Here is a 14,012-nt window from a genome sequence, read left to right on the forward strand (position 1 = left end):
ATTACATTTTTTGGGTTTGGAAATGACAAATCTTGTTTGCAATCAATGGCCGACATTTCTAGAAAATGCTGTCTGAGAAATCTGTTGAAGTGTACTCACTTATGCTGAGCATTGTATATGTATATATATATTTATATGGTTTTGGCGTTATATACACACAGTAACCAATGACTTCCCGTACAGTATATCTGGGTCATTTCCACTGACCTCCCCCCGTCTGTCGCCCTGTACATTAGCCGTGGTCTGCCGTTAATGACTTAACCCCTTCCGGTCTGAGCGTCTCCATCGTAAGTCGCACTGAATCGTTTTATTGTTGGGGACGACGGTTACCTCGATTCCCCTCTGAGCGTCTTAGGAGTTTCTATGACATCAGCCGCCGCTGTGGACTTTTCAGTTGCGGACCCCCCTTTTGAATGTCAGGATTTAATGTTAAAAAACGTTTCGAAGGAAAAACGAGGCCAAAAGAGGAAGCGGAGGCTGGAAAGTTCTGCGTCATCGAGGCAATTGTTTAGGCAAGAGTTCAAATAAGTTATTGAAGCCGTGGCTGTACCGCCCTGTCGCGCCTCATCCGGAGGCTGGAAGTGGAGGAAGTATTTTCTACAGATCGTGTCCCGCAGCCTTCAGCCGGGAATATCTGATGGATCGTCCATGTGGTCCTACACCGATGGACAAAGCATTCCAAAATCGCCTCCAGTTAGTGACCAATAAGGATCTAGCCTGAAACTTTTTGGATTATGACCTGGAGCTTTATCTTGGCTCCACATTGAGATTCTTAAAGGGGTTGCCCAGAATTAAAATATTGATGCCTTAACCTTAACAATAGATCATAATAATCAGGAGTGACCAACCAATCAGTAGGTTTCAGATTCCATGTTACCGGAAAAACACAATGTATAAAGCCATTGTCAGGGCCAATCTTGTGTATCTCAGATCACATTCACTTTAATAGGAGCTGAGCTGTAGTACACGAGAATGGCCACTAAACGGCGTATGGAGCTGTGCACCGTGAACTTCTGACAACCACCTGGATGTAGTACAAGTTCTGTTACCAGCTGTTGTTGGACCAACTCCAATCTACTATTGATCACCTATGTCATTATCCTTGTCCTGACAACCCCTTTAAGTTTGGGGGTTCTTTTTCCCATCTTCAGTCTCATTCATGCCGCCGGTGCAGTCTACCCACAGAAGATGGTGGGCAGCCAAACAGAGCGGTCATTACAGGGGTTGTCCATTTCTGACAGTCCGATACCTGGCGTATCACTTTTGGAACCCCCAGGAATTGGCAATAATCTGCGAAGGAAGCTTCAGTAAATGTGTAATTTCCCAACAGCGCCTCCGCAGGAGAAATGAGGCATTGCATAGATCAGTTGGCTTTGGGAGCAATGTTTGGGCGTGCCGAGAGCTGCACCCTGGTCACGGACGAAGGTCTTGAATGAAGGACCCCCCTCTGCCGACTCTCACCTTATCAGATGTTTCTAATATTAGTTTTGGAATGAAAACCTCATAAAGTGAGTATGTTTTCGGAATCCGTTCCATTTAGACATCCTCTGGGGAGCGATCGTTCACCTTACAGTCGTTTTGTCATGGGGGGCTCCGTGGTTTCTCCCCTAATCATCTCCATTCTGCACCGAGTGGCCGAGCTCTCCTTTACTAACCACTGTCATAACGCCGATTTATAGGTTCTTATAATGCTCCAAGACAAGAATCCTCCGAGTTATTCGGAATATGATGCATTTTTTCCCCCTGCGGCATTAAAGTCTTATCCCACCAGGGAACCTGCTGCCTTTCTTCCTTATGAGCGCGATCTTCATAAATCCGCAGATGGAGCGTGGTGGCAGACACAGGATGTGCAGGATGGATGGACTCTAGTGTTACCCGAGCTTGTCCGGGGCAGGGTCCGGCACATCTGCCGCGGTGCCCGCACCTTCATTTATCATCCCAGGGGTGAATGAGAGGTAAAGGGAGAATTAAGAAGTTTCATCTGGTTGTGGAAACTGAGGAATCTGGAAAGACCGAAAACATTGTCAAGAGGCGAATAGTCCCTGCCAGTTGTGTCATGGACCCCAGCCGAATATTTGCCACCTTCCATGAAATTCATCCTATATAGTCTTGGAAGAAGATGCGACAGCGACTTCACATCCTGACCAGTCCATGCTGAAGGCCTGCCCTGCTTAGACATCATGGAGCTCAGCCTGTAGTTTTTTTGCAATGCGTCTGTTTCTTCCAGTTCTTATTCTTCTTGTAAAGAGGTCAATGATGCTGATCAGCGGGGTCCCGAATAAACGCAAAGAAGACAAAGATGTTGACTACTGCCAGGTACGACCGGGACACATTCGAGATGGACTGCGACAAACTGGGAATTGTGAAGGACCTCAACCTACAAGGATCGACGATGAATCAAGATGCAGAGATGACACCGGAGGTCAAAAGACAAAAAGATGTGGGCAAATCAAAAATGAAGTCACTGGGACAGGTCTTCATCTTGAGGAACATTTCACTGGTGATGACACGGCTTGTACACAGTCTGGTCTTTTTCTGTGTACGGATGTGAAACCTGGACGATAAAGAAACAAGACAGAAGAAGAATCGACACCTTTGATATGTGGTGCTGGAGAAGGATGTTATCAATACCATGGATGGCAAGAAAAACAAATATATCAGTTTTGGAACAAATCAAGGCAGACATGTCACTCGGAGCAAGGATCACCAAGCTACGACCTGCCTACTGTGGGCACATCATACGAAGAGAGCGATCACTGGAGAAGGACATCATGGTCAGAGGATTAGAAGGAACAAGGCGAAGATTACAGAGAAGTGTGATCCGTCACTGCACAGAACATGTCTCCTCCAGAGTCAAGGGGTGGTGGCTCCAGAGTCAAGTGGTGGTGGCTCTAGAGTCAAGTGGTGGTGGCTTTACACCACTCCATCCGATATGCTTGGTGATGTACGGCTGCATACAGCTGCTCAGCCGTGAAGCTCCCAGTTGGGGCGCAATGTTTTGGCTCCAGAGGAGGTCTGGACTCTGCAGTTATGGGGTCAGCAGAGTGGTGGTGACTTTTCTTCCCTCTGCTCCTTAGCACTTGGCCCCCCGGGTGCTGAGGAGGAAGAAATATACTGTATACTATGTATACTACCACAATGAAGCCATCACCTGATCGCAGGATCCCCCTCCAGACTGGTGCTGCCCAACTGTAGAAGCTTCTGGTGATGATGGCGACCGGTGATGGTGACAGTGGGGGCCGTGATGGCGGACCCTCTATCACTAGTCCTGTAGGATTATATTGTAGGTTGGACATCATGGATCTCTGTCTTTTTTTCAATCTTATCAACCATGTAACATACAAGGCGTTTTCTGTGCGGATCGGCCACATTCTTCTTTTGTTCTTCATTCTTTCTTCACAGTCATTGTAACTTTTTTCTTCATTCATTATTGATGAGCTGAAGCATTATGGGATGTGTAGTTCTCCAATAGCCCCATTATGTTCTGCTCTTTGCCAAAGTGAAGCGCAGCCAATTACCGGCACTATACATACATAGACGTCGCCGCACAATGGACTCTGCTGCCTTTGAGGAGACAAAGCGAGCGGCTTCTGTGAGATCCTGAAAGAGTCATTAATTATACGGAAAAATCATTAGAGGGAACAGATGAAAGGCTTCCACCTCCAAACTGGGAAGCAGGGCTGGGGTGCGCAGTCAGGACCCTGGGAGCAGGAACCTGGAACCAACTGCTGGTGGAAACCCTCAATCACCCGTCCCGGAGGTCGGGAGACGTGAACACAATGATACAATGATACAATGTGCAGAAGTCTTGTTACATTGTAGACACCCGAGAAGCAAGAAACGTCTGGTCACACGGCCGAGCAATAACCAGGCGGCCAGTCACGTATCTACGAACGGCCCCGGGAAAGATCACTGCAGGTGGGAAACACATCATCCACCGCCATGTGCCACAAAAACCTAATATTATCTATTATTTATCATCTATTTCTATACTATCATGACTTTCCCTTCTTAAAATTTCACTGTGTACATACCTTATATTTATGTATCTATATAACAGTGAGTCTAAGGATTCTTTACAGTACGAGCAGCGATTATCTATCTATTTATTTATCTATCTATCTATATATCATCTATTTATTATTTATCTATCTATCTATTATCTATCTATTATCTATCTATCATCTATCTATTATCTATCTATCTAGTTGACCACTGCCTCCTACTACAGAACCTCTCCCTTTGGCATCAAAGACCTCGCCCTATCCTGGATCTCCTCATACCTTTCCTATCGCACATTCAGCGTCTCCCACTCCCTCACTACCTCCTCATCCCACCCTCTCCCTGTTGGAGTCCCCCAAGGCTCTGTTCTAGGAACCCATCTCTTCTCAATCTAACCACATGGTCTGGGGCAACTCATAAAGTCCCACGGATTCCACTACCACCTTTATGCTGATGACACTCAGATCTACCTCTCTGGCCCAGACGTCACCTCTCTGCTGTCCAGAATCCCAGAGTGTCTATCGGCCATATCCTCCTTCTTCTCCTCTTGCTTCCTCAAGCTCAATGTGGACAAATCTGAACTCATCATCTTTCCTCCATCTCACAGATCTTCCTTACCCGACCTAGCTATAACAATTAATGACATCACACTTTTCCCAGTACCAGAAGTCCGCTGCCTCGGAGTAACCTTTGACTCTGTCTTGTCCTTCAAACCGCACATCCAAGCTCTTTCTACCTCCTGTCGCCTCCAGCTCAAAAATATTTCCAGAATCCGTCCTTTCCTCAACCCTCAATCTACTAAAATGCTTGTGCATGCCCTCATCATCTCCCTCCTCGACTACTGCAACATCCTTTTCTGTGGCCTCCCTGCTAACACCCTCGCACCTCTCCGGTCCATCCTTAACTCTGCTGCCTGACTAATTCATCTTTCTCCTCGCTACTCCTCCGCTTCTCCCCTCTGCAAATCTCTTCACTGGCTCCCATTCCCTCAGCGTATCCAGTTCAAATTACTAATACTGACCTCCAAGGCCATCTATAACCTGTCTCCCCCATATGTCTCTGAACTAATCTCCCGATACCTTCCCTCACGTAATCGCCGGCCCTCCCAAGACCTCCTTCTCTCCTCCACACTTATTCGCTCCTCACCCAACGGCCTCCAAGACTTCTCCCGAATATCCCCTATCCTCTGGAATTCTTTGCCCCAACACATCCGACTATCAACCACATTTGGATCCTTCAGACGGAACCTGAAAACCCACCTCTTCAGGAAAGCCTACAGCCTGCAATGACCCCGCTACCGCCTCACCACTACCGGAGATATCACCTCAACCAACACCGGAACTGCTACAACCCCCCAACCTACTGTCTCCTTCCCCACCATCCTGTAGCATGTAAGCCCGAAAGGGCAGGGTCCTCTCCCCTCTGTATCAGTCTGTGATTGTAAGTTTGTTTCCTGTAAGTGATATCTGTAATTTGTATGTAATCCCTTCTCATGTACAGCACCATGGAATCAATGGTGCTATATAAATAATAATAATTATCTATCTGTCTATCATCTATCTATTATCTATCTATCTATCTATAATCTATTTTATTATCTGCCCATGTGATTTCTCTCCTGTTATCCGTATCACGTCCATTAATCCTTTGAGATTTTGTGAGTTATTGAGGTGGAAGGAGAAGAATACAAACAGAGGGGAGATTCTCATTGTGCGGCTCATTTAATGCTGCCGGGTCTTTGATGCTCCGCCGAGCCCCCTGAGCGCTGGCGTCCTCCAGAGTTGGAAGCATTTCGCCACCACCTCTGTGATGTGCCCGTCCCGGCCCCCCGCTCCCCGCACAGTCCCCCTCTGTCTGTAGCTCGGTGCTGTGCATTGCCCGTCCGGCATTATCAGGAAGGCAGACGTATAGGGGGAGCCGGGGCCATCGCTGCCGTATACACCGCGGCCCCTTCACCAACATCTGCAAGAAATTGCAGAATAAGCTGAACTAATTGGAGACTTCTCATGAGACGCCCGGGGGGGGGTTGTTGGCTCCGTCCACATCATTCCCAAACCAGCGATTTCGTGGCCTTAGAACAGCAATAAAAATAAATATGAGAAATGATTGAGGTTTATTTTTTTTATTTATTGGGACCAATAATAAAAGAAAATAAAAACTTAATGGAACGCCTGTCTCCGTGGTGACAGACGACAAACAATCCCTGTGTAGTCTGATCCTGAGGTCGCACTCGCCTCCATCCCTCCCTTACATAGTTCTGCATAAGAGCTGTGTACTCAAAAACTCTTTTTTATTATAGAAACTCGACGTCTCCGGACCCTTGAGACGAAGGAGGAAATGCCGCATGTACTGAAGAGCATGGGAAACATGGGATCGGCAGGTGAGAGTAAAAGTGACTCACGGAAAAGATCCTCGCGTGTGACGGCGCCGTGTGAGACTCATTCAGATTTCCACTGTATTAGTGTACTAGTCTTAGGATCTCCCTTCTTTGACCACCATCCTGTTTTTGTGCTGATTAGTTTCATAATTTATCCTGCTAAATGATAAAATCCTGTCTGTCTGCAGCGGCCACTAGAGGGAGCTCCCTGCACACTGTACATTGCACTCAATGCTAGCAGTCTGCAGCCAGCTCCTGAGCTCCCCCTAGTGGTGGCTGCAGGGAGTCAAAATTGTACCTCTGGTAGATTTAGATCTCTGTGTCAGAAAAAAAACCTAAACTATAGAGATCTACTACTGAAGAAATCAGCACAAACAGACGGAAGAGATTCACGTCTGGCTATAATAACGCTTGTAAGAACAGGAGCTCCTTTTCTCCTTTCTTCCTGCTCATGAATTGATTCTTCATTTCTCTTGCTTCTCATTGTCAGCGGAATCTTCAGAAAAACCCGAGAGACTGTTTCCCCGAGACTGCGCAGATATCTACAAACAGGGGATTCGGGAGAATGGCATCTACACCATTCAGCCTATTGCAGCTAGACAGCCTTTTGAGGTACAGGGGCTCAGATGGGTGGAAAGTCCGGTCCGGCTGAGTGTGGCTGTAGCAGAGTTGTCAACTTCGGGATTGGCTGGGGGTTCGACCGCTAGGACTTTGAGATGACCTTTCTCTATGGAGCAATGGCCACGCCTGTGCGCCAACCTGCGCATGCGCCATTCCGACAGGCCATTTCAGAGCCCCATTCTTGGGATTGGCAGGGGCCAGTGTTCAGAAAGTTATCATCTATCCTATAGTATTGGAGTATACCTGTTGATCATGGGTTAATTTGACAGCTCTTCCTCTCAATTCCTCCATACCTATGCACTCTCCTCTGGGCTAAGCGTACATGCATTTTGCATAGGGAGTAAGCCAACCTGGGATGACGCATTTTGAACTCCAAGTGCACCATCCTAATATTAGAGGATAGTAGTCCTTACATCCTAATATTAGGGGATAGTAGTCCTTACATCCTGATATTAGGAGATAGTAGTCCTTACATCCTGATAATAGAGGATAGTAGTCCTTACATCCTGATATTAGGGGATAGGAATTTTACATCCTGATATTAGAGGATAGTAGTCCTTCCATCCTGATATGAGAGGATAGTAGTCCTTACATCCTGATATTAGGGGATAGTAGTCCTTACATTCTGATATTAGAGGATAGTAGTCCTTACATCCTGATATTAGGGGATAGGAATCCTTACATCCTGATATTAGGGGATAGTAGTCGTTACATCCTGATAATAGAGGATAGTAGTCCTTACATCCTGATATTAGGGGATAGTAGTCCTTACATCCTGATAATAGAGGATAGTAGTCCTTACATCATAATATTAGAGGATAGTAGTCCTTACATCCTGATATTAGAGGATAGTAGTCCTTACATCCTAATATTAGAGGATAGTAGTCCTTACATCTTAATATTAGGGGATAGTAGTCCTTACATTTTAATATTAGGGGAAAGAAGTCCTTACATCCTGATAATAGAGGATAGGAATCCTTACAACCTGATATTAGGGGATAGTAGTCCTTACATCTTAATATTAGGGGATAGTAGTCCTTACATTTTAATATTAAGGGAAAGAAGTCCTTACATCTTGATATTAGGGGATAGAAATCCTTACAACCTGATATTAGGGGATAGTAGTCCTTACATCCTGATGTTAGTGGATAGTAGTCCTTATATCCTGATAATAGAGGATAGTAGTCATTACATCCAAATATTAGAGGATAGTAGTCCTTACATCCTGATATTAGTGGATAGTAGTCCTTACATCCTGATATTAGAGAATAGTAGTCCTTACATCCTGATATTAGTGGATAGTAGTCTTTACATCCTGATATTAGAGAATAGTAGTCCTTACATCCTGATATTAGTGGATAGTAGTCCTTACATCCTAATATTAGAGGATAGAAGTCCTTACATCCTGATATTAGTGGATAGTAGTCCTTACATCCTGATATTAGAGAATAGTAGTCCTTACATCCTGATATTAGAGGATAGTAGTCCTTACAACCTGATATTAGGGGATAGTAGTCCTTACATCCTGATGTTAGTGGATAGTAGTCCTTACATCCTGATAATAGAGGATAGTAGTCCTTACATTCTGATATTAGTGGATAGTAGTCATTACATCCTGATATTAGGGCATAGTAGTTCTTACATCCTGATATTAGGGGATAGGAATCCTTACATCCTTAAATTAGGGGATAGTAGTCCTTACATCCTGATATTAGAGGATAGTAGTCATTACATCCTAATATTAGAGAATAGTAGTCCTTACATCCTGATATTAGTGGATAGTAGTCCTTACATCCTGATATTAGAGAATAGTAGTCCTTACATCCTGATATTAGTGGATAGTAGTCCTTACATCCTGATATTAGAGAATAGTAGTCCTTACATCCTGATATTAGTGGATAGTAGTCCTTACATCTTAATATTAGAGGATAGTAGTCCTTACATCCTGATATTAGTGGATAGTAGTCCTTACATCCTGATATTAGAGAATAGTAGTCCTTACATCCTGATATTAGAGGATAGTAGTCCTTACATCCTGATATTAGAGGATAGTAGTCCTTACATCCTGATATTAGAGGATAGTAGTCCTTACATTCTGATATTAGTGGATAGTAGTCATTACATCCTGATATTAGGGCATAGTAGTTCTTACATCCTGATATTAGGGGATAGGAATCCTTACATCCTTATATTAGGGGATAGTAGTCCATACATCCTGATATTAGAGGATAGTAGTCATTACATCCTGATATTAGTGGATAGAAGTCCTTACATCCTAATATTAGAGGATAGTAGTCCTTACATCCTGATATTAGTGGATAGTAGTCCTTACATCCTGATATTAGAGAATAGTAGTCCTTACATCCTGATATTAGAGAATAGAAGTCCTTACATCATGATATTAGAGGATAGTAGTCCTTACATCCTGATATTAGTGGATAGTAGTCCTTACATCCTGATATTAGAGAATAGTAGTCCTTACATCCTGATATTAGAGGATAGTAGTCCTTACATCCTGATATTAGAGGATAGTAGTGCTTACATCCTGATATTAGAGGACAGTAGTCCTTACATACTTATATTAGAGGATAGTAGTCCTTACATCTTAATATTAAGGGATAGTAGTCCTTACATCCTGATCTTAGTGGATAGTAGTCCTTACATCCTGATAATAGAGGATAGTAGTCCTTACATTCTGATATTAGTGGATTAGTGGATAGTAGTCATTACATCCTGATATTAGGGCATAGTAGTTCTTACATCCTGATATTAGGGGATAGGAATCCTTACATCCTTATATTAGGGGATAGTAGTCCTTACATCCTGATATTAGAGGATAGTAGTCATTACATCCTGATATTAGTGGATAGTAGTCCTTACATCCTAATATTAGAGGATAGTAGTCCTTACATCCTGATATTAGTGGATAGTAGTCCTTACATCCTGATATTAGAGAATAGTAGTCCTTACATCCTGATATTAGAGAATAGTAGTCCTTACATCCTGATATTAGAGGATAGTAGTCCTTACATCCTGATATTAGAGGATAGTAATCCTTACATCCTGATATTAGAGGACAGTAGTCCTTACATCTTAATATTAGGGGATAGAAGTCCTTACATCCTGATATTAGAGGATAGTAGTCCTTACATCCTAATATTAGAGGATAGTAGTCCTTACATCCTGATATTAGAGGATAGTAGTCCTTACATCCTGATATTAGAGGATAGTGGTCCTTACATCCTGATATTAGAGGATAGTAGTCCTTACATCCTGATATTAGGGGATAGTAGTCCTTACATCCTGATATTAGAGGATAGTAGTCCTTACATCTTAATATTAGGGGATAGTGGTCCTTACATCCTGATATTAGTGGATAGTAGTCCTTACATCCTAATATTAGACGATAGTAGTCCTTACATCTTAATATTAGGGGATAGTAGTCCTTACATCCTGATATTAGAGGATAGTAGTCCTTACATCCTGATATTAGAGGATAGTAGTCCTTACATCCTGATATTAGGGGATAGTAGTCCTTACATCCTGATATTAGAGGATAGTAGTCCTTACATCCTGATATTAGGGGATAGTAGTCCTTACATCCTGATATTAGAGGATAGTAGTCCTTACATCCTGATATTAGAGGACAATAGTCCTTACATCCTTATATTAGAGGATAGTAGTCCTTACATCTTAATATTAGGGGATAGTAGTCCATACATCCTGATATTAGAGGATAGTAGTCAATACATCCTGATATTAGAGGATAGTAGTCCTTACATCCTTATATTAGACGATAGTAGTCCTTACATCGTGATATTAGAGGATAGTAGTCCTTACATCCTGATATTAGGGAATAGTAGTCCTTACATCCTGATAATAGAGGATAGTAGTCCTTACATCCTGATATTAGTGGATAGTAGTCCTTACATCCTGATATTAGAGGATAGTAGTCCTTACATCCTGATATTAGAGGATAGTAGTGCTTACATCCTGATATTAGAGGATAGTAGTCCTTACATCCTGATATTAGAGAATAGTAGTCCTTACATCCTGATATTAGAGGATAGTAGTCCTTACATCCTGATATTAGGGGATAGTACTCCTTACATACTGATATTAGGGGATAGGAATCCTTACATCCTGATATTAGGGGATAGTAGTTCTTACATCCTGATATTAGGAGATAGGAATCCTTACATTCTGATATTAGGGGATAGGAATTCTTACATCCTGATATTAGTGGATAGTAGTCCTTACATCCTGATATTAGAGGATAGTAGTCCTTACATCCTGATATTAGGGGATAGTAGTCCTTACATCCTGATATTAGGGGATAGGAATCTTTACATCCTGATATTAGGGGATAGTAGTCCTTACATCCTGATATTAGTGGATAGTAGTCCTTACATCCTGATATTAGGGGATAGTAGTCCTTACATCCTGATAATAGAGGATAGTAGTCCTTACATCCTGATATTAGGGGATAGTAGTCCTTACATCCTGATATTAGGGGATAGTAGTCCTTATATCCTAATATTAGAGGATAGTAGTCCTTAGATCCTGATATTAGGGGACAGGAATCCTTACATCCTGATATTAGGGGATAGTAGTCCTTACATCCTGATATTAGAGGATAGTAGTCCTTACATCCTGATATTAGGGGATAGGAATCCTTACATCCTGATATTAGGGGATAGTAGTCCTTACATCCTGATATTAGTGGATAGTAGTCCTTACATCCTGATATTAGGGGATAGTAGTCCTTACATCCTGATATTAGGGGATAGTAGTCCTTACATCCTAATATTAGAGGATAGTAGTTCTTACATCCTGATATTAGGGGATAGTAGTCCTTACATCCTGATATTAGTGGACAGTAGTCCTTACATCCTGATATTAGGGGATAGTAGTCCTTACATCCTGATATTAGGGTATAATAGTCCTTATATCCTGACATTAGGGAATAGTAGTCCTTACATCCTGATATTAGTGGATAGTAGTCCTTACATCCTGATATTAGGGGATAGTAGTCCTTACATCCTAATATTAGAGGATAGTAGTTCTTACATTCTGATATTAGGGGATAGTAGTCCTTACATCCTGATATTAGTGGATAGTAGTCCTTACATCCTGATATTAGGGGATAGTAGTCCTTACATCCTGATATTAGGTGATAGTAGTCCTTATATCCTAATATTAGAGGATAGTAGTTCTTACATCCTGATATTAGGGGATAGGAATCCTTACATCCTGATATTAGTGGATAGTAGTCCTTACATCCTGATATTAGAGGATAGTAGTCCTTACATCCTGATATTAGGGGATAGTAGTCCTTACATCCTGATAATAGAGGATAGTAGTCCTTACATCCTGATATTAGGGGATAGTAGTCCTTACATCCTGATATTAGGGGATAGTAGTCCTTATATCCTAATATTAGAGGATAGTAGTCCTTAGATCCTGATATTAGGGGACAGGAATCCTTACATCCTGATATTAGGGGATAGTAGTCCTTACATCCTGATATTAGGTGATAGTAGTCCTTATATCCTAATATTAGAGGATAGTAGTTCTTACATCCTGATATTAGGGGATAGGAATCCTTACATCCTGATATTAGTGGATAGTAGTCCTTACATCCTGATATTAGAGGATAGTAGTCCTTACATCCTGATATTAGGGGATAGTAGTCCTTACATCCTGATATTAGAGGATAGTAGTCCTTACATCCTGATATTAGAGGATAGTAGTCCTTACATCCTGATATTAGAGGACAATAGTCCTTACATCCTTATATTAGAGGATAGTAGTCCTTACATCTTAATATTAGGGGATAGTAGTCCATACATCCTGATATTAGAGGATAGTAGTCAATACATCCTGATATTAGAGGATAGTAGTCCTTACATCCTTATATTAGACGATAGTAGTCCTTACATCGTGATATTAGGGGATAGTAGTCCTTACATCCTGATATTAGGGAATAGTAGTCCTTACATCCTGATAATAGAGGATAGTAGTCCTTACATCCTGATATTAGTGGATAGTAGTCCTTACATCCTGATATTAGAGGATAGTAGTCCTTACATCCTGATATTAGAGGATAGTAGTGCTTACATCCTGATATTAGAGGATAGTAGTCCTTACATCCTGATATTAGAGAATAGTAGTCCTTACATCCTGATATTAGAGGATAGTAGTCCTTACATCCTGATATTGGGGGATAGTACTCCTTACATCCTGATATTAGGGGATAGGAATCCTTATATCCTGATATTAGGGGATAGTAGTTCTTACATCCTGATATTAGGAGATAGGAATCCTTACATCCTGATATTAGGGGATAGTAGTCCTTACATCCTGATATTAGAGGATAGTAGTCCTTACATCCTGATATTAGGGGATAGTAGTCCTTACATCCTGATATTAGGAGATAGGAATTCTTACATCCTGATATTAGTGGATAGTAGTCCTTACATCCTGATATTAGAGGATAGTAGTCCTTACATCCTGATATTAGGGGATAGTAGTCCTTACATCCTGATATTAGGGGATAGGAATCTTTACATCCTGATATTAGGGGATAGTAGTCCTTACATCCTGATATTAGTGGATAGTAGTCCTTACATCCTGATATTAGGGGATAGTAGTCCTTACATCCTGATAATAGAGGATAGTAGTCCTTACATCCTGATATTAGGGGATAGTAGTCCTTACATCCTGATATTAGGGGATAGTAGTCCTTATATCCTAATATTAGAGGATAGTAGTCCTTAGATCCTGATATTAGGGGACAGGAATCCTTACATCCTGATATTAGGGGATAGTAGTCCTTACATCCTGATATTAGAGGATAGTAGTCCTAACATCATGATATTAGGGGATAGGAATCCTTACATCCTGATATTAGGGGATAGTAGTCCTTACATCCTGATATTAGTGGATAGTAGTCCTTACATCCTGATATTAGGGGATAGTAGTCCTTACATCCTGATATTAGGGGATAGTA

At 42.1% G+C, this 14,012-nt stretch overlaps 1 protein-coding gene across 1 annotated transcript in view; it reads left to right on the forward strand.

Annotated features, from left to right (window-relative positions):
- LOC141088885 (fibroleukin-like) overlaps window positions 1-14,012 on the forward strand; it is a 52,243-nt gene that overhangs the window by 3,362 nt on the left and 34,869 nt on the right. Inside the window, exons 2-3 of the mRNA XM_073575112.1 lie at window positions 6,302-6,382; window positions 6,870-6,991. Of these exons, the coding sequence (XP_073431213.1) occupies window positions 6,302-6,382; window positions 6,870-6,991 (203 nt within the window). The remainder of the gene's footprint in view (window positions 1-6,301; window positions 6,383-6,869; window positions 6,992-14,012) is intronic.

Source organism: Dendrobates tinctorius, unplaced genomic scaffold (assembly GCF_039654945.1).
Source record: "Dendrobates tinctorius isolate UK_male_01 unplaced genomic scaffold, ASM3965494v1 ptg000041l, whole genome shotgun sequence".
NCBI classification, from domain to species: Eukaryota; Metazoa; Chordata; class Amphibia; order Anura; family Dendrobatidae; genus Dendrobates; species Dendrobates tinctorius.